Raw genomic sequence first — 26991 nt, forward strand, 5'->3', positions numbered from 1 at the left:
AGTTGATTGCAGTTCCAGAACCTTCATTCGTAAGTCCAGTTATTATAAGTCTAGTTATTGTAAATCTAGTTATTATAGTCCAGTAGTATTTCAGCTCCCTTATTTCACTCTTAAAGCACTGAAGTTCTTAAGTGAAATGACTTATGTAAGTCCCTCCAGTTACTGAAAGAATTAAGACAAAACTCCAGATTGTTTACACAGATTCAGAAGTGTTTACACCATTGATATTTCCCTTCAGCTTTGATGTGACCCATTAGTGGGCTATAAAGTCAGTTTAGTGGATTGATCAGCATTTTCTTTTTTAAAAAATGAAGTACAGTAGAATATGAAATCAGAGTGCACTATACCTTACAATGCAAACTTGTCTTGGATTAAACTTATTCTAGTTTTACATGTGTGTGACCTGGGTTGAAATAGTAAATGCATTTGTGCATTATGGTCAAAGTTAGAAAAACTCCAATTTATACCGTTTGAAGGCAAAATGGACTTGGAGAAAACAGGTTGGAAAGCACAGCTCTGGGGAAAGTCAGGTCTTGCACACCTCTACCAGGAAGACAAGACTATATTCAGAATATGCTGAGATAAAAACATGCCAGCTAATATATAAAATACAGTCATGTAAGGAGACCTTTATTTTAGTGGAGTGGCAATTTGCAGAATATTGAGGCTTGTGTAAAGGGATGTGGCAGGGATTTGAAACTTGTCCAACTGGAAAGGGCAGGAGGAAAGTTCATAATTATATAAGGGAGCAATTTTATGTATACAAATTAAAGAAAATTTAATGAATGAGTATTCATCTTCCATGTGTAACACCAAGACCTCAGACAGCTGGCTAAAGTCCTTGCCAATTCTTCATCAAAGCTGTTGAACACCTTGTACTGTACATATGGCACAGCTAAATTAGACCACCTAAACTGTTTTTTGCATAATTGATTTTCAGTGAAAAGACCAGAGGGTACTTCACTTTCTGACAATGCTAATTGAAAACAGCAGTGTGTTCTCGGAGCCAAAGGACTTGACTGAAGAATGTGCTGATGTATCTTTAAAATGAGTACCTTTGAAACACTGTAGGGAGACCCTGAAATAGAACTTTAGACCTAGCTGTGAAGGGAGAGGGGAGAGTTTGCTTTCGGACAGTTCAGTAACTAAAATTTGGACTTCATATATCCTTTTAATAGCTTAGTGGTGGTAAGTTTCTTTGGCAGTGGCTGATCAGTCTGACCCTAGCCAGGTGCTTGTTACTTGAACACTTTAATTTGACTAGAGCTTGATTGATTTTGCTTTAAATTACTTTGAAAATTGCTGCATATTACTTTTTAGTGACAGGTGTGTGCATGGTGGGTGGGTGGGGTATAATATAGAGATAGATGGATGGATAGATATAGATAGACAGATAGATAGACAGATAGATAGATAGATATTGCTGAACCATTTGTTTTTGTGTTATCTGCAGAAGGATGACTTTAGAACCAAACATTTACTTAAGAATAATTGAGATTTTTTTCCTAGACACTTGTAATACTTCATTCGAAGCATTCAGGGTGGCTATGGTTGGCTTTGTATTACTTCTGACCTGCCAGTGTTAGCACACACTTTAAGTCAAGGGGTCCAGAATAGTAAATATATGGAAAAGAAGAGATTCTATGAGAAGGATACATTTTCAGTCATGTGCTTTTGGAAGTTATTGAAGACAAAATGAAAATTAGAGTGTGACAATTCAAATATTTTTTCCAGACTCAAATACACCATCAATTAAAGTATAGAAGTTGAAAGAATAGGATGTATGTTGCAGTAATGATGGTAAAATAGGATATTGTAAATGTTACTGGAATTGTAACGACTAGTGAGGTGATTCTTTTTTTAAAAAATGACTTTTTAGAAGATTAGAACCATTTAGGAGAAATACAGGTTTTTCTTTGCTTATCTAATTTTAGAAATACATTGTACTCAAGGAGCTTGTAGCTGCATGATCTCTCTAACTGCCTTTTTTTCTTCTTTGTTTAAATTCAGCTGTAGGCCTTAGCCATAGAAATAGTAGGCTCGAGGGTATCTGGGGTACCCTCATTTGGAGACTGACTCTGAAAATAATCACTCATCTTAATACCATATATTTTCATAGTGCTTCAAAAGTTTTATCAAAGTAATATAATAAATAGGATGTACATAGCTCAAAAACCCATAGCACAACTCACCATAGACAGCTGCAGTCAGTCTTTTCTTTCCTACATTTGCATCCTCCACATAGGCATTGCTTTATACTCCTCTACTGTTTCTATTGCTCTCCATTTCTCAGTGGTCTTCATATAACATGAACTTAGACATCTGTAGACTTGTTTTGCAAGGTGAAGACTACGCTCTCTTCCCTCATCCGCAAACCACCATGTCTCCTTTCTCTTTTCATGTTTTTCATAATTTTTGTATTAAATCATTGTAATGCCTGTATAATGATTATAGCTATTATTAGCTGAGCCCTGTTAATTGTATGTTACATCTATTTTTTCTAATCCCTTTGTTCCTTCAAGAGTTAATAACGGTCTCTCTTATCCCCCTTCACTTTCTTTAATCTATTATTACTGATTACCAAACACTACTGGAGCCATAAAATTTCTCAATTAAGCCAAATACATTTGATATTCTTTTAACCTGGTCTTTAACAATGTATTTTGTAGTGCCATTCCTTTGGGAACTCCTAAGCTCATTGCTCCAGTTTTTTTTTTTAAGTTTTTTTTATCCTCATCCAAGGACATTTTTGCATCTATCTTCAGATAGAATGAGGGAGAGGGGGGAAGAGAGAGAGAGAAACAGCAACATGAGAGAGAAAGACACATCAAGTGGTTGCCACCCACACGACCCCAACTAAGGCTGGGGACAAACTGCAACTGAGGTACGTGCCCTTAGTGGGAACCAAACCTGGGTCTCTCTGGACTGTGGGCCTATGCTCTAACCTCTGTAACCACTGAGCCAAACCTGCCGAGGCCATTGCTCTGGTCTTTATACTGTTTGCTCCTTAGACTGGACGCCTGGTGCTGTTGTCATGGAAATTCTTTAGGTTTCTTGCCTATGTAGGATCTATTTCTTAAATTATTTGTCTTCCTATTTTATTTATTCTTTTATTATTTAATTAATTTATTTATGTTACAGGTGTTTCTCCTTTTTCCCCCATTGACACCATCCTCCGGTTCCTGCCCCCGCCCCCAACCCCTGCATTGTTGTCTTCTATGTCCATTGGTTATGCTTATATGCGTAAGTTCTTTGGTGTATCCCCCCCCCCCTCATTTATTCTTATACCTAGGTGGGGCACAGCTTTCATTAGGTTTCTGAGAAAAGGCTCATGTATGAGAAATATACTTTGAAATCCTGCATATTTGAAAATGTTTTTATTTTCTCCTCATATGAGATTCATAGTTGGGCTGGGTATAAAAGACTAAGTCAGTCTTTTTTTCCTCATGTTTGAAGCCATTGTTCCACTTTGTTCTAATTTATTTTTTTAGAGATTGAGTGCACTGTTGTTTGGATATATAACCCTTCCAAACTTTTTCTTTAGCTTTCTTTCTTTATCCCTAGTGTACAATGTCACATTGTAGCTTGGTATGGGTCTTTCTATTAATTAATTTTTTTACTTTTTTATCTTCACCTGAGGACTTTTGTTTTTTGCATTTATCTTCAGATAGAGGGGGAGGGAGAGAGGGAGGAAGAGACAGAGACACATCAAGTGGTTGCCACCCACACGACCCCAACCGGGGCCGGGGACAAACCACAACCGAGGTATGTGCCCCTAGAGGGAACCAAACCTGGGACCCTCTGGGCCCTGGGCCAATGCTCTAACCACTGAGCCAAGCCAGCCAGGGCTCTATTAATTTATTGTATTGGACATTTGTGGGTGCTTTCACTATTGAACTCAATGGTCTGTCTTTAACTCTCAGAAATTTTCCCCTTTTTCTTTTTCCTAAGAAAACCTCTCTCTCTCTCTCTCTCTCTCTCTCTCTCTCTCTCTGTGTGTGTGTGTGTGTGTGTGTGTGTTAGAACTTGTCATCAGATCTAGGCCCACCTGGTGCACCCATTTATAATTTTCTTCTTTCTCATTGTAAATTTCTTTGTTTTGCTTCTGGGAGACTTCTTCAACTTAATTTTCCAAACTCACTATTTTGTTTTTGCTATAATAGTTTCATTTTCCAAAAATGAAGAAATTGTTTCTTTTTTAATATTCTGTTTTTGTTTTATGAATGCAATGTTTTCTCTGAGACAATATTTTATAGTTGTCTTGTATTTTTTATCTGTTCTCTGCATTGTTTTTCTTCTCAGTTCTTTCCCCCACTCTCTACTTTTAGTCTCAGGGTTTTATTCAAAAGGAATATTTCCAATATCTGGTATCATTTGTTGTCTGTTAACACCCAAAGGAGGTATTGAAGTTGATCTAAAATTCTGCATGGATAGAGTTTTTTGGTTGGTATACTTTACTCAATGATTGGGTTGGTAGCAGTTCAAGTTTCAGTATCCTTTGGATTTTCTCTTGGGTTCATCTATTTTTCTAGACATAAACCTTCCGTCCTCCTGGAAGTTATAAGTGAGGTGGTCAGTTCTAGGAATGTAAAGAGTGAAATGGGGCTAGGGTTCTAACTAGCAGCAGGTAGACTTTTACTTCATTTCTCTGACTCAGTCAGGTTCTTTATCCCTCCTTGAACTAAATTTGGTGTGCCTGAAGTCAGAGCTTCTTTGAGTCAGCCTATCCTCTTAGTAAGCCTCTGGTCTTAGATTGTGATGGAGAAAGGGTGGTGGGAACTGGCTGTTAAAGGGTAGAGGAAGGGCTCTGGGGTTCCAGTTGCTCCTTTATACAGACTTTCAGCTGATTTCTCTGCTTTCAGTTGCATGATCATCCCCATGTTCGGAACTGCAGGGTAGGGGTGGACAAGTACCAAATAGCATGGATGGACATGGAGTATGAAAGAGAGAAATCCCTATAAATAACTATGGCAGAGTGAGTCACTTTAGTAGTCAAATGTGCCTGTGAGAAGTGGGCATTGCTTTTGAATATGCTGTGAGGCTGTGTGGTCAAATAAAACAAGTAGATCACATAGGCCCTAAGAGATTAAGAAAACCTTCCTGTGCAGTTCCCCTACAAGCCAAAAACAAATAAACAAACAAACAAACCTCTACCAAAAAGAAAAAATGGTGTGCGTATCTGAAATCCTGAGGCAAGCTGGTTGGTGGAAGCTTCCTAGTAGCAGAAGATATGAGCAGGTGTCCCTTGTGATGCTAGAAGTAATGGGCAGAAAGTGCTTCAGTTAGTAGTTTCATACGGCAGCTGCGAAGGATTTGAGAACCAAAGTCTCTGACAGTGACATGGTTTGTAGGCGTATTAAACAGTGAGGAAATTTTGTTAACTTAAAATCTAAAGATAAGGAAGTTTAACACTTGACTAATTTAGTGGCTCATTTGTGTCAGGGCTGTGGCACCTGCTTCTGTCTGATTCACCTGTGTGGTAGATGGCAACTTGAATCTCAAGTCTTAAGAACGTTGAGGAACAGTTCCTATCTTGTGACTTCTTTTTTTAAGGCTTTATTAAGGTGAAATATAAACTGCGTATATTTAAAATGTACTATTTGATAGGTTTTGACATTTGGATCCACCCATAAAGCTGTCACCACAATCAAGATAGTGGCTGTATCCCCACATTCCGAGTCTCCTTGTGGCCCTTTGTGTTCCCTCTCTCCTGATCCTGCCTGCCTCCAACCCAGGCAACCAGTGGTCTGTTTATTTTCAGCCTGGATTACTTTGCATTTTTTATACTTTTAGAGCAATGAAATCATCTAATATAAACACTTTTTCATTTATTTGTTTTGATCTGGTGTCTTATAATCAAGATAATTATTTTGAAATTCATCTGTGTTATATGAATCAATAGCTCATTCTTTTTCATTGTGAGTGCTGTTCGATTGTATGGACACACAATGGTTTGTTTATCTGTTTATCTTTTAATGAGCATTTGGATTGTTTTCAATTTTTGGCAATTACAAGTCAGTCTTTGTTATGGACACATGCATTCATGTACTTATGGTAAATACTTAATGACTTTTGAATGGCTGGGACAGAGTAGGTATATGTTAACTTCTTAAGAAGCTGCCATAATCTTTTCCAAAGTGGTTATGCTATTTTACATTTCTACCAGCAGTGGATCAGTTTCAGGTGTTCCACATCATCACCAATATTTGCTGTGGCCGTTTTTTCAAATTTCAGCCACCCCAGTAGATGTGTAGTATCTCATTGTCCTAGTTTGCATTTCCCTAATGACTAATGACAAGCATGTTTTCTATATGTTGTTTGCCATCCATAGATTTTCTTTGGTGAAATGTTTGTTCAAATCTTCTGTCCATTTTTTAAAATTGGGTTGCTTATTATTGAGTTTGTGGAGTTTTTATATGTATTCTACATACATGTTCTTTTATTTGCAAATATTTTCTTCCAATCTGCAGTTCATCATTTGTTCTCTTAATGGTGTCTTTCAAAGAGCAAAGTTGTAACTTTGAAGTTCAATTGATCTTTTTTTTTTTCTTTTATGGATTATGCTTTTGGTATAAGAAGTTGTATCTAAGAAGTAATTGCCAACTCAAGGATACAAAGACATTTGCCTGTGGTTTCTTCTAAAAATTTTGTAGTTTCAGGCTTTATATTTCTGTTTGTCATCTGTTTTATGTTAACTTTAGATATTATGGGAAGTATGGATCAAAGCTTGTTTTTGCATATGGATATCCATTTGTTGCAGCACCATTTGTTCAAAAGATTATCTTTTCTTCATTGAATTGTCTTTGTAATTTGCCTAGCATCATTATTCTATATATGTGCAGTTCTGTTTCTAGACCATCTCTTTTTTTTTTCCCCCATTGATCTATTTATCTTTATGCCATATTGAAACTGTCTTTGTTACTATAGCTTTGTAATGAGTTATCAGTCAGCAGTAGCTCTCCAACATTGTTGTTTTCTAAAGGTTATGTTGGCTCTTCTAGGTCTTTTATTTCCATGTGAGTTGTAGAATCAGCTGTTACCCTTCTGCAAAAAGCCTTCCTAGATTTTGATTGGGATTTTTTTTTGAAACAGATCAATTTAGGAATAAGTGACATCTTAATAATGTTTAATCTTTTGACCCATAAACATTTTCTTTCTAATTGATTTTTAGAGGGAGAGAAGGTCAAGGGAGAGAGAAACAATCGATGTGGGAACGAAATATCCATTGGCTGCTCCCTGCACACTGCCACCAAGAATGGAGCTGAATCCGGGCATGTGCCCTGAAGGAGTCTAACCTGCAATTGATGTGTGGCATGACACCCAGCCAAGTGAACCACACTGGCCAGGGCCCAACCCATAGATACTGTCTCTCCATTTATTTACATCTTCTCTCATTTATCTCAGAATATTTTGTAGTTTTCAGTGTATAGGTCTTGAAAACTTTTGTCAGATTTATCCTTAGGCATTTTATGTGTGTTTTTTATTTTAGTGCTATTGTAAGTGGAAAGTGAAATTTCAAAAATACTGATTGTTGCTAATATATAGAAATACAATGGATTTTTATACATTGATCTGGTATCCTACAATCTTGCTAGAAAGCTCCCTTACTAGTTATAGTATCTTTTTTTTGTAGATTCCTAGATTTTTACATACACAATATGTCATCTGTACATAGAGACAGCTTTAGTTCTTTCTTTTCAGTGTAACTGTTTATATTTATTGCCTGAATGCACTGGCTAGAACCTCCAGTCCTTGACTTGTTACTGATATTGAGGGAAAAGCATTCATGGTGTTTGACCATTACAGATGCTGTTTTTGTAGATGCTTTTAAGTAGATCAAGGATATTGCTTCTATTTCTAATTTGCTGAGGGTTTTTTTGTTTGTTTGTTTGTTTTAAATCAGGAATAGATGCTTTATGCTTTAGTCTTTGTCCATTGAGATTATATGGTTTTTCTATTTTAGTACCTATGGTAAGTTACACTGATGTTTGAATGGTAAGCCAGACGTTCATTCCTGGGATATTCGGTTGGACTCAATTTGCTAAAATACTTAAAATTTTTGCTTCTATGCTCACGAGGGATATTGATCTTTAATTTCTGTCCTTGTAAGGTCTGTGTCTGGTTTTTGGTGCCAGTAACACAGGCATTATAGAATGTGTTTTTTCCTCTTCTGTTTTTTTATGAAGAATTGTATTCTTTAAACATTTGGTAGAATTCAGTGGTGAAAACTTTTGAGTCTGGACTTTTTTGGGGGTTGTTTTTTGTAATTTTCCATTCTTTTAACCGGTGTGTTTATATATAGTGTATATGTTGTTGGCAGCGTATAATTGGATATTTTGTACCCCCTTCGAATAGGTTTGGTTTTGTGTGTGTGTGTGTGTGTGTGTGTGTGTGTGTGTTTGTTTTTAAGAGAGAAGAAGGGAGAGAAAAATAGAAACATCAATGTGAGAGAATCATCGATCGGCTGGCTCCTACAGGCCCCCTACTGGGGATCAAAACTGTAACTCAGGCATGTGCCCTGACCAGGAATCGAACCGGGACCTCTCAGTCCATGGGATGATGCTTAGCACTGAGCCACACCAGCCAAGCTTGTGACCCCTTTGAAAATGAGGAGACACTTGTGCACATACCTATCAGAATATTTCCCCTTTGTTTTTATTGGTTGGGATTGTGTCCAGGGCTTGTGCCTAAACCAGACACTGGGCAAACAGGAATAATGGATTCATATGATTGGCTTAATCTAGTGCATCCATCTTCAGGTGTGGTCTTTAGACAGCAATATCAGCATCACCTGGGATCTTGTTAGACATTCAGATTCTTTTACCCCATCCCAAACCTACTGAATCAGGCAGGTTAGACCTGCCTGCAATCAGGTGTTAGCAATTTTTGTTTCAATAAGCCCTCTAAGAATTTCTAGGCGCTAAAGATTGAGAACAACTGGTCTAGACTAACTTTTACTTGGGTCTATAGAGCTACCTAGTACTGGACAGTTCAGGGGCCTGTTAGCTGGGGAGGGTGAATGGGATAGATTTACACAGGTAGGTGATAATCTTGTCCTAGTAGTCCAAGGTGGGACCCAGGAATATAAGGTTTAAAGTAATCAATACACTCTTGATGAAGGCAGGACTATGTCCACATTCTCAGGTAATGATGATATATTAGGACTATTAAATCGATTAAAACAAATATTTTGGAATCTTCATCTGTAATAGGAGTTGGCAAATTGTATCCTACAGGTACATTGGGCCTGCTGCCTGGTTTGTGTGGCTGGTTAGCTAGATTTTTACATTATTATTATTATTTTTATACTGTCCACAAGAGACTCACTTTATTTTTTCAGTTTCAATTTTTATTGTTGACACTATTGCAGATGTCCTCCATTTCTCTCCCTTTGCCTCCCTCCACCCAGCCCCCATGCTCTCTCCCTTGGCCCTCATCCCCCAATTGTCTATGTCCATGGGCTATGTATATGTGTTCCATAGCTAATCCCTTCACTTTCATTTATCCAGCTGCCCCCCCACCCCCGCCCTTTCCCCTCTGACATTCATTAATCTGTTCCATGTATCCATGCCTCTGGTTCTATTGTGTTCATCAGTTTATTTTGTTCAGTAGATTTCACGTGTGAGATCATATGGTATTTGTCTTTCTCTGACTGGCTTATTTCACTTAGCATGATAATCTCCAAGTCTATCCATGGTGTCGCAAAGGGTAAGAGTACCTTCTTGTTTTACAGCTGAGTGGTATTCCATTGTGTAAATGTACCACAGTTTTGTTTTGTTTTTTTTGCATTTATCTTCAGATAGAGTGGGAGGGAGAGAACGAGGAAGAGAGAAAGAGAAACATCGATGTGAGAGAGACACATTGACTGGTTGCCACCCACACGACCCCAGCCAGGGCAGGGACAAACTGCAAATGAGGTACGTGCCCTTAGCAGGAACTGAACCTGGGACTCTGTGGTCCACAGGCCGACTTTCTAACCACTGAGCAAAACCGGCCAGGGCTACAACTTTTTTATCCACTCATCTACTGATAGGCATTTTGGGCTATTTACAGATCTTGTCTATTGTAAACAACACTGCTATGAACATGGGGGTGCATATATTCTTTCTGATTGGTGTTTCGGGATTCTTAGGATATCTACACAGTAGGGATTACTGGTCAAAAGGTAGTTCCATTTCTAATTTTTTGAGGAAACTCCATACTGTTTTCCACAGGGGCTGAGGGGCTGCACCAGTCTGCATTCCCACCAACAGTAACAAAGGTTCCCTTTTCTCCACACTCTTACCAGCACTTGTTGTTTGTTACATTATTAAATGATTGAAAAAATAAAAAGAATACTATTTCATGACGTGAAAATTAAGGGAAAGTCAGCTTTTAATGTCTATAGATAAAGTATATAGGGACTTATTCATTTGCATATCATCTGTGATGTTTTGGGCTTCAGCAGTAGAGTTGAGTGGTTGTGACAGAGACAGGCTGACAAAGCCTAAATGCTTACTAGCTGGCCCTTTACAGAAAAAGTTTGTCAACCCCTGACTTAAAAGAAGAATTTACCAAAGAATACATTCCCCAACCATCTTGGATAACTGATAAATTACTCTAATAGGTAGGATTCCTGATTATAAACAGTGAAAGAGTGACTAATGAAGTATTTTATTTCAAAAAAGTACACACATTGTAATTATGGTAACTTTGTTTAAAGGAATATTACTTTAATGAGATTTATAATTAGAATACAGCTTTATAAAGTAAGGTCAATTATTAGAGTCAGTGATTATAATTTTCTTTCTTCTGTTTTTTAGTTAACTATTGTTTAACCCTCACGATAAACCTTTTTATATAACCCTATCACTGAAATTCTAAAATTTACCTTAGCACAGTATATCCCTGAGAGGAAATCTTGTTTTAACTTAGAGTGCCTCCTTGTTATTTTGAGGCCTGCCCATTATTATGTAATGGTATGTAAACTCTTCCTTAACATACCTTAGAAAGCTGTTTGTTTGGTTTTAATAAGAAGCACTTACCACATTTAGTATAGACTTTGACTAGAGAAATATCTGATTATTTGAAGGTTTAGAGAATCAACAAACAACTGACATTCACTTTTAAAAAGCACATTAGATTTGCTTTGTGTCTGGCTGGGTGGCTCAGTTGGTTTGAGCATTGTCTCATGCACAGAAAGGTCTCGAGTTCGATTCCTGGTCAGGGCACACATACCCAGGTTTTGGGAGGCGACTGACCTCTCTCTCTTTCCCTCCCTCCCTCCTTCTCTCCCCCTCCCCCCTCTCCTTCCTTTCCTCTCTCTCTAATGTCAATAAAAAACAAACAAAAAACATATACTCCTTGGGTGAGGATTAATTAGCAAACAAACCAAATCTTTTTTGTGTTTTTATGTCATGTTTACATGCATTAGCCCAAGTTCATGTAAGATTCTGTTGCCAAGAAGAAGATGAAAATTTCATTTCTAGAAATGTAAATGAGATAGTCAGATTATCATGGTAGCTGTTCAAGTTAGTTCAATTATAAGAGCCTTCAATCTGACTCTCAGACATATTTTCAGTTTTTGGGGTTCTTCCCACCAAGCTACAGAGTGTCATATTCTATTTGGGAATGTTTGCCTGTTAAAAAGTAATTTTGGTATTGGAATTATTTAAATGGGAGTTTAGTTTTGGTAAAAATTATTAAATGTTATTTTCTCTAGAAGACAGGTAATCGCTATAAACCTATATAATACCTATAATGTAGATTTTTCTTTTTAAGGTTGTACGTTGGTTCTTCAAAGACATTCTCGTCATCAGAGAAAGCCCTGAGCCCTTTGCAGTGGTGTAGACACGTCCTAGATAACCCGACTCCGGAGATGGAAGCAGCAAGGCGCTCCCTGTGCCATAGACTGGAGCAAGGTAACTGCAGACCTGTGCGTTCACCCTCTCAGACCGCTGCCGCTGGCGGCTGGGTTTGCTCGCTGGAATAGACACGGAGGAAAAGCCTTCCCTGAGTGTGGCTTTTGCATGCAATTCACTTTACCTGTATCACATGCACATCAGGGGTTGTTCTTAATAGAGAATATATCTAGTTTTGTGCTTGTTTTCAGCCAGATTTTTTATCTTGTATTATAAAGTAAGAGTACGTGTTATTTTTCTGTTTTTTTTTTTTTCTGTGTGCAAATATAAGTACAGTACAGTGGGTCAGTCTTAAATTCTTTGGGGATGGTAACAGAGATATATGGCTGAATTCCAAGATAGAAAACTGAGGTTCCATTGGGACCCGAGTACTGACCATTTTGAGTCCTTAAATGTTTAGTTGGTTGTATAATTGGAAGTCCTCACCTTTATAAACTGGAAAATAATCTTGCATTGTATGTAATATTAGTTAACTTATGGAGTCCAACACAAGTTTAAACTTAAAAAAAAAAAAAAAATTAGGACTTGTTGTGAAAGGAAAAACAGCCAAAGGGATGAATTAGTACTCAGCTCCTTGCTATTTTGATTAAGGCAACTACTTAATTAAAGCTGTGCTTATTTAGCTTTTGCTGGTCTCTTAACCTCTCAGTATCTGTTTCATTACCGAGGAACACTGTTTCTGTTCCATGGACTACCTGCATCCAAATGTCACTTGAGTTTGAAAATGCACATGCCTGCCCCTTGTAGATGAAATCATCAGCGAGGTGGGAGCAGGGCTAGGGAGTCTGCCTCGGCCTGTGCCCTGTGGGGCTCTCCCGCGCCCTGAGGTTTGAGTCCACCGCCTAACTATGAAGCTACTCAGGGACAGTGAATGGTTACAAAATGTCTGGATGTGATAAGGCAAAGTATAATAGGTAACATTCCTTGAGCTCTTAATTCTGTGACAGTCAATACAGTGAGTTTTTCATATCCTTTATTTTATTCGGTCTCACAACACTCATCTGACGTAGGTATTCCACTCACTTTTAGAGGAGAGAAAAGTGAAGTTTAGAGAAATTCAGAGGATTGTGAGGCCAGAGTGATACCCCGGGGGCAGAGCCAAGAGCCTGGGTCTCCCTGATGCCAGAGACTGTCCTTAACCAGGATTCTCTACTGCTTTTTTTGTGTGTGTAGTCACAAGTAAATTTCAAGAGAAATCTTTTTAAATATTTGGGGAAAATCAAATTAAAAAGCATGCTTTATTAACATTTTAACTAAAATGAAGTTATTAGTAATAGTTGAAGTGTGGAACAGGAACCAAGGAGTATTGGGGTTAAAACTTTGGCAACAGGTGCTTATCTTAGAGAACAACTGTCTCAGAGTCAGGAGACTCTAGTTTTGATTCTGTTCCCTTTAACTTGGATGACCCTAAGCAACCACTTAATTAATCCCTCTGGATTTTTCTCTCTCAAGGTTGTTTATACCATGCCTAAGTTTCCTTATCTTTGATTTGAGGACTTTTTTTTTTTTATCCTCACCTGAGGACATTTTTCCATTTTTTTATTCAGATAGAGTGGGAGGGAGAGAGTGGAAGAGAGAGAGAGAGAGAAACATCGACGTGAAGGGACACATCGAGTGGCTGCCACCGCACGACCCAACCAGGGCCAGGGACAAACTGCAGCCGAGGTACGTGCCCTTAGTGGGAACCGAACCCGGGTCTCTGTGGACCGCAGGCCGACGTTCTAACCGCTGAGCCAAATCGGCCAGGGCTTGAGGACTTTTTTAATGTACATTTTAAATTAAATTAAATTAAATTTTTTTATTGTTGCAAGTATTACAGATATCCCTCTTTTTTCCCCATTGATCCCCTCCTCCCTGCTCCCACCCCCTTCTGCTTTCCCCCGACCTAACATCTGTGTCTGGTGGTGCATATATGCATAGAAGTTCTTCGATGTACCTCTTCCCACCCCACCCCTCTGAGGTTTGTCAGTCTGTTCCCTACTTCCCTGACTCTGAATCTCTTTTGGATAACAGCTTACTTTGTTCATATGTACATTTAAAAAAATATATGAATTTTGTTTTAATTTTATTTCACATAAAATTCAAATGAAATTCAGAACTATATTTCTTTAGCTCAGGGCTCACAAACTGTTCTGAAAGAGACCGGTTGGAACGGGTTAGATTTTGCTGCCGCACAATCTCTGGTCACCGGACAGCAGCCTTGGATAGATGCAGACGTTAATGATCACAGACATGTTCTAATAAATCTTTATCTGCAGACACTGAGATTTGAATTTCATATGCTTTGTTTTTTCATGTGTCACAAAATAATATTCTTTTTGTATTTTTTAAAGCATTAAAACATGTAAAAACCACTCTTAGCTGGTGGGTATTACAAAATCGGGCAGGTTGGATTTGGGCCACTGGGCCATAGTTTGCTGACCCCCTACTTTCGTTCATTGGCATACAGGGTACGTTGACATAGAAGGCTGATTTAAAAAAAAAAAATAGGGGAGAGGCTTTTGTCAAATTTGTTGTAAATAATCCTAATTGCTGGTGGCTTTTGAGATTTTAGACTAAGTGCCTGATCATCTGATTTTTCTTTCATTGACAAGCGGCTAAAGCAGAATTGTGAGGTAAGGAGCAAATGAATTGACAAGCTGCAGTTTTATTCATGATGTAATTTATTTAAATTTTATATGAGAGGTTAAGTAGAGAATTAGCATTGCAAAGCCAAAAATCAGTCTATTGCTAAATTTGTATATAAACCTGAATCATCTTTTGCTGTGAGACAAATGCTTTTGTTCCAAAAACCCATATTCTCCATGTGAGATAAGAAGTAATGCAGTAGATTATTCACTGTATGAATTTTGTTTGAAGTTTGTATTTTAGAAAGCAATATGTCTGTAGTTTAGAAAATATTAGTCTTATGGGTACTATAAGAAAAATAGCAAATTCCTACCCATCCTTCCATTTTCATTTTATTACCCAGATATAAATTACTTAACAAAAGCCATTTGTTTTGATTTTGTTGTTTGCCTCTATTTATAAATTCCATGCCTACAAGGCTATTGCTCGAGCTGTTAATTTTAAACATTACCCATTGGCTTTCTGTTTTGGATGGTGAAGGTTTAATTCTTTTAAAACCTCCCACCCTCTTATACTTTTTCTTTACATATTCTCCCATGTAGCTTTTTACTAATTTTAGGATACATCAATTGATTATAATAGAAATAGTCATATCTGAGCCATACAGTATTTTATCATTACGTTTCTTTTCTCATCTACCTTTTGTTTTTCCTAGAGTTAATTGTAAAAAGACACTTACTTATTTATTTGATCTTTGTTATTAATTTATCCCCAAACTTTCCAAATGAACCATCCTTGGTACAGTTGGACATATGAAGTCACCAAGGTTTTTTTTTAACCATCCCTCCTGGTAGTGTCCTCTGTTCTCTTACTCCAGCTGAGCTGGTTCTCTGCAAGCCTCCACTCAGCTGTCGCAGTGGCTCTTCTGCCCCCATCCTGGGAATCCTCCTGCTCTCTCTTCAGTGTTGTATCACCTGTTTCCTTGATCAAGAGACTTCCTTGCCCATATATTCCCTCTTGTAGCAGAATACATTGTCCTGTTGCTTTTGGGGGGAGTAGGAGAGGATAAGAGGAAATGTGGAAGGTAAACTCTGAGAACCCCATATGTCTGGAAGTGCCTTTATTGTATCCTCACTCTTACATTGGATTGTTTTTTGGGCTAGGTATAGAATTCTAGGTTAGAAACGCTTTCCAACCGAGTTTAGAAGGCATTATTCCATTATATTTTAGCTTCAGGATTGCTTTTGAAGTCCTGTTCCATTCTTGTTTCTGATTCTTTTGACTTTTCTATTTAAAATACCCCAGGTATTTGAGAATCTTTTCTTCCTGGTATTTTGAAATTTTATTTTTGTGCTAGACAGTCAGTGGGTGATTCAACCTAGAAATGGTAGCTTTGCAAAATTTTAAGCATTAGTTCTGTGTAATTCTCTTCTCCCTTCCAGCTTTTTCCATTCTGTCTGTCCAGATACACCCCTTGTAATCAGATGTCCAATCTGCTTCTTGCTCCCACTTTTTATTTTTCTCCCCTGTTTTTTTATCCTTGATTTTTTTTTTTTTAATGTTCTACTTCCTTGGAGATTTATAAAAGCCCTCTTCTAAACTCTTTAGCTGCATATTTATTAAGGACCTTCTCTGTGCCAGGCACCACTGTAGGTGATGAGGATAATGGGGCCCAGAAGTGATCAAAACAGATGTTAAGTCCCTGCGAGGGTTCGTCCTAGTATGTACTGACTTTTCACTTACTCCTCCTGTGTTTGTGTAAGGTACCCTGATTTGTGTAAAGTATCTTAAATCCAGAGCTTTCTGTTTCAGTAATAACCCGTCTTGGAGAAAAGCAGGAGAGGAGCAGCTGCTTGGGCAGGGGAGGGAGCCCAAGGTTTCGTTACTTCCCAGTAGACTTTGAAACAGTCGTCCTGTTTTGGCTTCACCCCAGGATCCTTACCCTCTGTGGTACCTTTTGCATCTTTAATTCTAGAACCTTCTAGGTCCTTGTTGAATTATCCCCCACTGTGGGCCCTTAGAGCAATGAATGCTGAAACCCAGGCCTGTTACTTAATGTTCATCTGTTTTCTCATTTCTAAATGAAATGCCTTTACTTAGTCTGATAGGGTCTCCTTTCCTATTCAGTCTTCCATCTGGGTTTATAAGACTTGACGTTTTTAGCTGCCTTCTAGTATTGTTTGCAAGAGAATAGATAAGAATTCATACTTAGTCCTTCATATCGAAGAATTCTAACTGGTTCCCAATTAAGGGGGTTCTTTGTCAATGAGAGCTAATTAACATACCAGAAATTATAGTTTCAATGTAAACTTTATTCATAATATAGTGTAAATATTTAATTGAAATAATGTGAACATTCAATATTTTAGAAGTTTTAAGTAACTCTTAATAAAGCATTTTCTCTTTTTATTTAGACTTCACTTCTCTCTTGAGCGATCAGCATTTTCAAGTAATGGATATAACTGAGCATTTTCTCTGAGACCAGGCCTGTTTCCCTTCATTTGAGTTCAAATTGCTCAGGGACAGGGCCTTTGTTCTGTTGATCACACCAGCTAGAAAGGAACCTGACCTATCCTACATGCTGTTGCTAAAATAAATGAATTTTTATTTCTTTTTGAACTCAACGTCACAATGACTACCATTACAATTGCAGTTTTGGTTTTGGATATTTTAAGATGGGGTGGAGTTTTTTCACCACTTCCTTACTCATCTCTGTCTTACAGAAGAAAGACTGGCGTCAGTTGAAGTATCAGCTTGAGGCATTGTTTTCCCATTCATAAGCATGTTTAATTTAAAATAATCAGTTTTCACTTACTTTACTCATTTTGTTGCAAAATGATCAGTGGTTCTATACATTTCCATGAATTTAAAGACATTTAAAGACTGTTCAGTAAAACCATCTAGTACTGTGACAAGGAGTGACCAGGGATTAGCTTTGAAGAGAGGGCAAAGTCATCCTCTCCATCTCTGTCTCTCTCTTTTATATATATCTTGGATATGCTGAGAGAGAATGAGAGAGAGAGAGAGAGAGAGAGAGAGAGAGAGAGAGAGAGAGAAACATCGATGTAGGAGAGAAACATTGATCTGTTGCCTTCCTTATGCACCCCAGCCGGGGATTGAACCTGCAACCCAAGTATTCAAGTATACACCCTGACTGAGAATTGAAGCAGCAACCTCTGGTGCACAGGACGATGCCCAGTCAGCTGAGCCACTCTGGCCAGGCTCTGTCTTTCTTTACACACACTCTCATCCTTTTTCCAAGGGATAGGTAAATTTTCTTTAATGTTAGCCTGGGGCTGCAGATAGGATGCTGCTGCTTAAACAGCAAATATTTTAGATATTTGGTTTCTATTTCTTGACCCTGACATTTTGGGGGAGAAAATTACTCATAAAGATGATTCCCTGTAGAACATGTGAAGAGGGGCCATAGCTATGAGGAGCCAAGGTGTATCTAGTGGAGGGACCTCATATGCCCTCCGGTTTCTTATGTCCCATTCTATTGTTTTCTTATGCCCTCTTGTACCCTAGGAACTTAGCTTCTGGTCTTTTCTCGCTTACAAATTAGCATCTCCAGGAACACATCTCAGCAAGGGTTTGTAAGGCTGTCTGTAGGTACATTAGACAGCATTTCTCCCAAAATTGTCTCTAATTGTGTAGTTGCTGATGAGCTCATTTGGATTGTAGCTTCTTAAAAGGCCTCTAACTCTTTTTACTGCCTCCAATTTTGCTTCGAGAGATCTTAGCCTTCATGCTCTATCTGACAGCTTTGCGACTGTGGGTCTGTTCTGGGAGAATGTATGGAAAATGTTCAAGTCTTGTCTTGAGGTTGTGAGAACAGGCTTATTGAAATCCTGCTCTTCTGTAAGTCTGCTTTTCTGAAGAAAATGAGGGAAAGTCAGTGATGTTTTGTAAGACTTAATATTTTAGGGAGATAACATGGGTATTGTGACTGTTTTAAGATATTGCTAAGAGAAGTGCTTTGTCTTCACAGCTACAATTCTGCCAACTGGTTAAATGTGTGTATGTGTAAGTTACAACAGGAGAATTGTTTTTGGTGTAAGGTATGTATATATTCTTACAGGTAACCGATAAATTCTCATAGGTTAAATTAATTGAATATTAATTAAATTAACTGAAACTTTTATTGTGGAACCCAAACTTATTTTTCTTTTTCCAAACTGTTTTTTTAATGCCAAAATTTTATAATTTATAAAGTCTTATTTATCAAGTAGTCAAAATGGGAAAATTACTTAAACTTGCTCAGCCTCTTCTACATTTATATTTATTTTATAGAGTTGTAAGGGATTAAATAACAATGTTTATAAAGCAGATATAGTAAAGGCTTAACTTTTAGATTTCTTTCCTAATATATTTGAATAATGTAAATGGATTTTTTTGGGTAATGTACAGAAAGTAATGTTAAAAGTAAAATAACTAATTGTCAAAAGTTAAATCTTTTGGTACTTCTAAATTTGCAGTCTATTGGCATAAAATTGAGTAGAAAGCCTAGAATGAGATTTACCCCCTTCCTTCCAAAAACACAGAACCCTGATTTGAATATGCAATATCAGACAAAACTGAATATCTTGGTTGTTTTTCCCTCTTTGGAAAATGGTTCTAACTCTTGTTATTTTATATTTGGAAGCATCTGAGAATAGGGGCCTATTCCTCAATTTTGTTCTGAATTAAACGCTTAACTTTTCCAATCTGTTTTAAGTTCTGAATGTTTGGTTTTTATGATTTATTTATTTGACTACATTTAAGTTCCTTAGATGAGCAAAGAAAGTAATTGAATATTTGTTGTTGTAAATGGTATCCGAGTAGCCAAGCCAAGAAAAAACATATGGTGGTGTTCATTAAAGTGTTTGTTCTGAGGGTGGAGATTAGATCTGTTTAGTTCATTGCTCTCCCCCTCCCAGTGCTCTCGAATAGTTCCTATCACACTGTAGGTGTTGAATGCTAATTACAGAATGAATGGATATGGTGGAGAGTTTTTGGTCTTGTAGTTAAACTTAGGGCCTATAATGCCTCGTCCCTACTGAATTGTATGGTCAGGGCATGCCACTTGTTTCTAGGGTTTTGCATAGTTATGGGAGACATTTAACAGATTTTTCAGAGCTGTTAGAAAGATTTAAGGCAATGTTGAAGGTGAAATTATTTTGAAAAACAAAGTGCTATATAAATATAGAGACACATTTCTTTATTCAGAAACTGAATAAAAAAATACAGGGAATCCTCGTCACTTAGCTATTTATACTTTATAGAAAACTAATAGCATTTTTTTTTCCTTTGGGGTGTCTGTTTTCTCGATCTATAAATAAAAATCTTTGTTAGACTTAGTAATCGCAAATGGACAACTTTTATGAGTATGGTTTATTCAAGAATAGTAGAAAATTCAAGACAACCTTGTTAGTCTGTTTCTTCTGTTTTAGGTCTATATGTATTTCATTTCTGACATGCTTTTCTATATTCTTCTCCACTTCCCCGATCCCTTTAGAATATAACAAACACCCATAGAACTTTCATGGATAGCATTAACTCACATGATATCCAAATTGGAGTAAGACTAATCTAGAGTCTTTGCTAAGTCCAGGTCATGAGGCAGGATGTTAAATAACCAAGTAATGATCAAAACGCTTATCTGAGTAATTTGAAACACCCAATATGTGGCTCAGTTAATTTGGAGCCAGTTAATAAAAGCTTATCTTGCCTTAAGATACTTGAATGTCCATAACTATTGAATCAGGACAGGTCACATTTGAGGAGTAGGGGTATAGTTTTCACGAGTGGTGTAGCCCTGCACAATTACTATCTTGGGTCATGTTTCCCTATGACTGTCTCTTATTTCCTCTGGGATTATGCTAAGCAAGTGTGAATAGATATTACTTATTTATTGAGTTTTTCTTTTATCTTCATATGATACCAGTTCCCATTCTTGTCTCGGTTGTTATGAAGGGGTGTTACTCTAAATTTAGCCAATGAAGAAGAAAGTTGTCGACTAATCCAGTGCTCTGAAGGTGGCCTTTTCATTTGTAAAAACCACACAGATTGAACCAAGACTTTAAGAAGCTTGTTAAGTGTCTGTCTCCTGGATCCTGTCCAGTCTCTCTTTGCGTGGCCCAAGATGCTATCTCCATCAGTTCATGTTTCCAGTCTCGAGGTACTCTGTCAAATTTGGAACACAGAATTAAAACTTGGTCTGTGCAGTTCATTTTAGGTAAGCTTTGTAAAGGACTCCCTTTCTTGTCGGAAAAATAATCTGGAACCATACTGAAATTTTTGCCTAGAGACAGGGTCTCTTGACATTTGCTACATTCCCATGTGCTGGAAATTGAAGGCACATTTTATGGCTGTGCGCTGCTGTCACATATTTTCTTTGTTCTTATGTTCAGAATAACCCCAAATGCATTTGCTTCACTTTTGGAAATGTTATTTTGTACAGAATAACAAATAATTGAGATTGTGCTCCTGTGAAATTTGCAGTTTCTATTTCACGTGTTTCTGTGTAGTTTTTTGTTTGTTTGTTTTTGCCTTTCTACCTTGATTAGGAAGGTGTTTATTAAAATAAGCAATACCTTGCCCTGGCTGGTGTGACTCAGTTGGTTGGGAACCGTCCAGGGCACCGAAAGGGTGCTGGTTCAATTCCTGGTCAGGGCACATGTGAGATTGCAGGCGCGATTCTTGCAGAGGGGCATGCAGGAGGCAGCCGATCGGTGTTCCACTCTCGCATCAATGTTCCTCTCTCTCCCTCTCTCTTCCCCTCTCCCTAAAAAATCTTTTTAAAATGCAGTAACTTATGACAGTGTACATACTGTTTGCTATAATGAATATATAATTGACACGCTGTTTTGTTACCTGCCTCAATAAGGGAAAATAAAACAATAGAGATTCTCCCAAAGTAGTTGTTTACTGTTTTCATACTGCCTTGGTAATTGATTAAATTTGCTTCCATGGCAGCGAAAATTTATTTGGTAGCTGTTCATGCCTGTTATTTGGGACCTCTACAAAATAGAATTAGTTCATGCAAGAATTTGTAGACTCTCCTTTTCTGAAATACTGGGCCTTGATCAGAGAGATGATTCAAATGCTAGATCATGGAATAAACATATTGAGTACTTGGCGGTGCAGGAATGGTGCTAGATACCAAGGGTGCAGTGGCAACACGAACTCAATACCTGGCTTTTGGAGCATGCAGTTTAGTACAGGAGACATTATAAATATAGCAGCTCTTGCTCTTTTTTACTTCCTTTCCTTTAAAACAAGTATGATGATGCTAAAGGACCTGAGTCTGAGGGCTACGGCCAGGGAATACTTTCCCCAAGGACATGACATGTCGAGGAGTCATCAAGAGATAAGCAGGTACTGCTACAGGAGGTTTGGGGAGCAGAACAGCCCAGAGCAAGGGACCCGAGATGGGATGAGACTCATGTGAGACGAACCGGCAGACCATGTGGTGGGAGGTGAATGGAGGGAGGTGCAGAGGGAGAAGACCTGAACTGAGTGGCTGTAAATGAAAATAGAGAAGTATGCAGGATTTTCAAGGCAGTTAAGGTCCTTGACTCTACCTTAAGATGGTCAGGAGGCCTTTGAATAGTTTTAAGCAAAGAAATGACATAATTCTGGATAGGAAAGCTATGGAGAGTGAAATATGTGGCTGAGCCTTATTTGAAATCTGGAAAGCTGTGGAGAGTGAAATAGTAGTTTTAGAAATTTTTTGGAATGTGAGTCAAGTTAGGCTTTAGCCTTTTTTAAAGGAGGATTCTTTAATTTAGATACATTTGGAAATGCTTTCTTCTATTTTTTTCCCTCATTAATCTGGATTTCTTGCGTGATTTCATGTGAGAAGTGGTGGTTTAAAATGTGGCCAACCTCTTCATGATACTTAATTTACTTTGAAAACATGAGGCTTTGATATTCTCATTTATTTATAATATATGGAGCTTTAGACTTTTATGTAGTAACAAGTTTCATGTATTTGAGTTTGGGAGCTCTTGTTAGTTTCTACTTTGGAGTTTAATTTTTTCCCACTGTCATAGCTGCAAGATTGTATTTCAAGGAGTGTGTGTGTGTGTGTGTCTTTTGAAATTCAGATTTATAGTCACATTGTGTGTGTACTCATAAGCATGTGTGTGTGTGTGTTGTACATGCTGTATGATTGTCTGTGATCTTTCATTTTTATGGCATTTTTAGATAAGGAAGTTGGATCCGTGAAAGAATTCTCTAGCAGTAGGAGTCGCTAGCATGTGCTCTGGGTGGTGACTGCAAGTGCTGGGGATGTCTGGTCTCCAGGATGAGATGAGATACTGTTCTCAAAGAAGGCAGAGATCTGAGTGTGGGTTTTCTGCTGCTGACTGAGGAGCAGAGCTCGAGCCGCCGTCAGATGCCCACATTAGCCTAAGCAGGGGCTGGGAGGAGGAGTAGAGGGACTTCTAGAGCAGCTCCCCACTAGGATAAAGACCTCCTCATTTTGTATTGTGAGGATCCTCAGCCACTCTGCTGTTGCATGTCCAGCACCGTATGCAAAGTTTGCCAGGGAATAACCCACCTTTTATATTGTGCCTGTTGTCTGTTTTCTCAAGTGAGAAGCCCATTGGGGTAATACTTGTATTGGTGCAGAAGAAGCTCATATGAGTTACCTCTAAGATGAACTTAGTTTTTATTCATAAATATAAACCAGCAACAAGTCTTGCTTGTGCTCTTGGAAAACTAACAGCAAGAAAAAATAAGCAGAGCCACTGACTTTGTAGGAAATGAGTACCTTAGGAGCACAGAGAAATTAGTTGCTTAGATTTAAGACAGTAATACACTTTTAAAACAAGAACAGGTTGCTAGGGAAATAGTCAAATCATTTTTAAGTCATTTTTAATTTCTTGGGAATACTGGAAAAAGAACAAACAAGACTAAAAGCCGAGCTGCTCACACGAAGTAGTCAAAGGGATCTCCCCAAAAGACAGAACAAAACAGAGAAGTCAGGAGACATGGAGGACAGATCCAGAACCTCTCATTTCAAATAGTGTTAGAAGTAGGAACAGGTAGTTGAGAGGAAGAAAGTACCAATAAATTACAAAAGAAAATTTCTTGGAGCTGAAGAAATGCAAGTCCTCAGCATGAACTAGGAGAGAGAAAAAAAGACCTGCACCTAGATCTCCTGGTTGAATTTCAAGTTTTCTAAATTTAAAGAGAAAATCCTAAAAATGTTCAAAGGGAGAAATAGGTTATCTACAATTGTAACCGAACTCCAACATTTCATAAGCAATATTGGATGCAAGACAAAAAAAGAATATTTTCTTTCAAGTTTGGAAGGGAAGTTATTTTCAAACTATAATTTTGTACCTAGACAAACATAAATTGTGGGGCAAATGGAAGGGGGTTTTAGTTCTGCAAAGATTTAGAAAATTTTACTTTGCACACCCTGTTTTGATGGTGGAAAAGTACAAGGATCCCTGAGGTCGAGAGGACAGTGGCCACTGAGGGGACCTAGGAGAAGCCAAGAAAGATGAAATGAGAAAATGAGTTGAGGCTCTAGGCTTGTGATATTCTTCACCTGGTGGTTAGAGTCTAGTACCCAACAATTGCTCTTCTTTCCCTTGGTCCTTTTACAATATTCAGTGTCTCAGTAAGTGATACTCATTACGTCAAAACACTGAAAAGCCACGTGTATATGGTTTACCATCTAATGATCACTTTACAGCTGTCCTAATCACGAGAGAATGGACTGAAAATGGAATAAACCTCGACAGTATAAAATAGAACTGTCCAATCTGGAGATGGAGGTGGCTGGTCAGAGTGTGTGTGTACTAGACATCCAGCTTCTTCACTGAGTGCCAGCTGCTATTGTTTGTCTACTTAAAGTGACACTTATAGACACTAATTATATAATTGCCTCCCAATTCTAAGAAAAACTCCTGGAAAGTGGGTCTGGCTGTTTTAGACTTTTATGTATATTTTAGTGTTCTTCTATGTGCAGATATTGTAATAAAATCATGAAAGTGATTAGTTTCGGGCCCCCAAAAAAGCATGTCTTTTTTTTGGTCACAACTCTTAAATTTATGTTTATTTGCTACCACCTCTCAAGGTTAGTGGGTCAGAGGCCGTTTCTGCCTGTGGAATATAAGCCAATGTGTTGTGTCCTTCACTGAAAGGAGAGTATTTAGCCCAGGAGGTGCTGAAAAGAAAGAATTGTCCAAATTTCATTTCCACTCCTCTGTTCAGAAACTTCTAGTGCATCCTAATAGCCTACTGGGCTTGGATTTCCTACCACACTGTACGTGGTCAAGGTCAGGAGACATATTGCTTATCTAGTCTATCCTTAGTTTCTAGGGGTGGGGGACCCACTACTTTGAGACAGGAGATAATCTGGCCTGTTTCTTCATAGAATTAGATTCTGTAGCATCTTTCTTAACTCACCCCATTATTGCACTGTAGAACTTGGATGTTGTTCCAGCTGGTTGTCACAGCCTGCCTTGTGGCCGTGGTCTAAGTGAACGCAGCTGTCTAAAATCTGCATGACAACATCACATCGTTGACCGATTATTAGGTCACTCTTTTCCCTTATTCTTTGCAGGTTAAGTTATTACTTGCACACACTCCCTGTTGTCACATTCTGTGGCTATTTTCACTGTCCTTAAATTTGATTTAAGCCTTAGTAGTCAGGCCTAAGGGAAAAATGGTTTCTATAAAAGGGAATTTTTAAATGTGCCTTTGAAGTGTAATTACTACTAAAGTGAGATTAAAAAAAAAAAAATCTCCCTTATTAACTACAGGTGGGAAGTCTGATGATGACCTGGATGCCACTGTGCTTGGGCCGTCCGTGTGCGCTTAAAGCTCTTCTTCATTTTGACAAGTGATTACGTGAAAACAAGCTGCCAGTCCATAGACTTCCCCTTCCCAACCCTCCCATGTCAGCATCCCTCTTAGACCATGTCCAGGGCGAAGAAGACCCACAGAAAGACCCAGTGGTGACAGTGAGAGAAGTGCTGTGACATGGGGTCTTGGCACTGGTTGGGTCTAAGAAGAAAAAGATCTAATCCTTTAGTGATGGTGACTGCAGACTTCAGCCAGTAAGATTACTTCAACTGTTAAGACCTAGGACACAGTTGGCCTATTAAATTCAGATTAAGAACTATGATAAAACTCTTATCCCTGTGGAATAAATGTTATTAAGCAATACTTTTCCTGGTGAAATTTTGTAACTCTCATTGAATAAATATTCATTAGATATGTATCTGCCAGTCATTGGAGGTCTATAACCCCTTAGTTAACTTTCAAACTTAATATATTTTGAAACTTAATCCTAATGTTGAAAGTGACTTTCTTGATTAGCTCTAGGTATTATATAAATGGATATATGAACTCTTGCTGGATGTTTCTTAAAGGTGGTATGAAGTCATATTTTTGTAAATTATTAAATTTTGAATGAAATGAAGTTGAAATATTTTCTACAGTGTTCTGGGGTTATAGGTGAATATATGTCATGGTTACTAATTTTAAATCATTACATTTGTCATCATAGGTTGAATGAACTAGAACTGTGGGAAAAGATTCAAATTAATCCAGTAGATGTTTCTAGCTATAATTTGAAGATTGAGAGATTTGGGATTATGACTAATTTAGCATTATTAAATGCTCCCTAAATATACCAATTAGGAATATCATCTACTAGTTCCTTAGCCATTCTCTTTATATGAATATACTGGCAAATGCATACTAGTTAAATCCTCTTTACTTTGTGTATGCCTGGGAAAGAACGCTATGAATACCTGTTTCAAAGTAATAGTGGGACTTCCTAGATCCCATATGCTTATTTATCAGGTCACAGAGAGCTGTGGAGAAATTAATGCTACTCAAGTTTACCCAATAAAAATAGTGGATCAGATAAGCTGCAAGCCATATGTTACCACCACAGGGGGCTTGCTCAGGTTAGAGTCGAGTCAGCCATGCTTAGTTAATAAAAATGTGTAGCCTCTCCAACAAACGTAGACCTCAGTCTGTGAAGCATTTATACGAGTGAAGTAGTAAAACACTGTTTTTGCCTGAGATCTATAATTCCTTTGTTGAAGTTTAGCCCAAACGCCTTAGTGCATCTGTGTGCCAAGCATTTCTGTAGGATCTAGGTATGTAACGATGTAGTAATATGAGCACCTAAGAATTTTATACTAGAAAGGCTGGTTGTGAAAATTAAGGTCTTCCTGCCCTGGTGGTTTGTAGGTTTAGGCCGAAATGCTGTGTCTGAATTAAACTTCCTGCCTATATAAGGGAGAATAAAAGTACTTAAAAAGCTGACGTTCCCATCCTTCCACTGATCTCAGACCACTCTGCAACTAGTGTTAGTAAAGGGCCATACAGTTGAATTCCTCTAATTTGTTGAATTAGAATTTAGGGCTGTTGTGTAAGGAAAGAATAAAAGCAGGATTGAAAGTTTGTTCTTCTCTCCTTGTTTTTTTTTTCTTTACTTTTCAGGACTCTGGTAAAGAGTCAAAGATATGACCTTAGCCTGTGGTTTTGAAGAAACCACATTTCTTAA

At 37.9% G+C, this 26991-nt stretch overlaps 1 protein-coding gene across 8 annotated transcripts in view; it reads left to right on the top strand.

The window, feature by feature from the left end:
• Positions 1-26991, top strand: part of SLAIN1 (SLAIN motif family member 1) — a 63925-nt gene that overhangs the window by 4251 nt on the left and 32683 nt on the right. For 2 of the 8 annotated variants that reach the window (XM_036250187.1, XM_036250188.1), the window contains one exon: positions 11761-11900. In XM_036250187.1, the coding sequence (XP_036106080.1) occupies positions 11761-11900 (140 nt within the window). Of the gene's footprint in view, positions 1-11760; positions 11901-14447; positions 14516-18459; positions 18530-20515; positions 20686-26991 lie in introns of those variants that run through there. The other 6 variants (XM_036250191.1, XM_036250192.1, XM_036250190.1 and 3 more) reach the window with 6 other exon arrangements.

This window comes from Molossus molossus, unplaced genomic scaffold, assembly GCF_014108415.1.
Source record: "Molossus molossus isolate mMolMol1 unplaced genomic scaffold, mMolMol1.p scaffold_m16_p_9, whole genome shotgun sequence".
In the NCBI taxonomy this organism is placed as follows: Eukaryota; Metazoa; Chordata; class Mammalia; order Chiroptera; family Molossidae; genus Molossus; species Molossus molossus.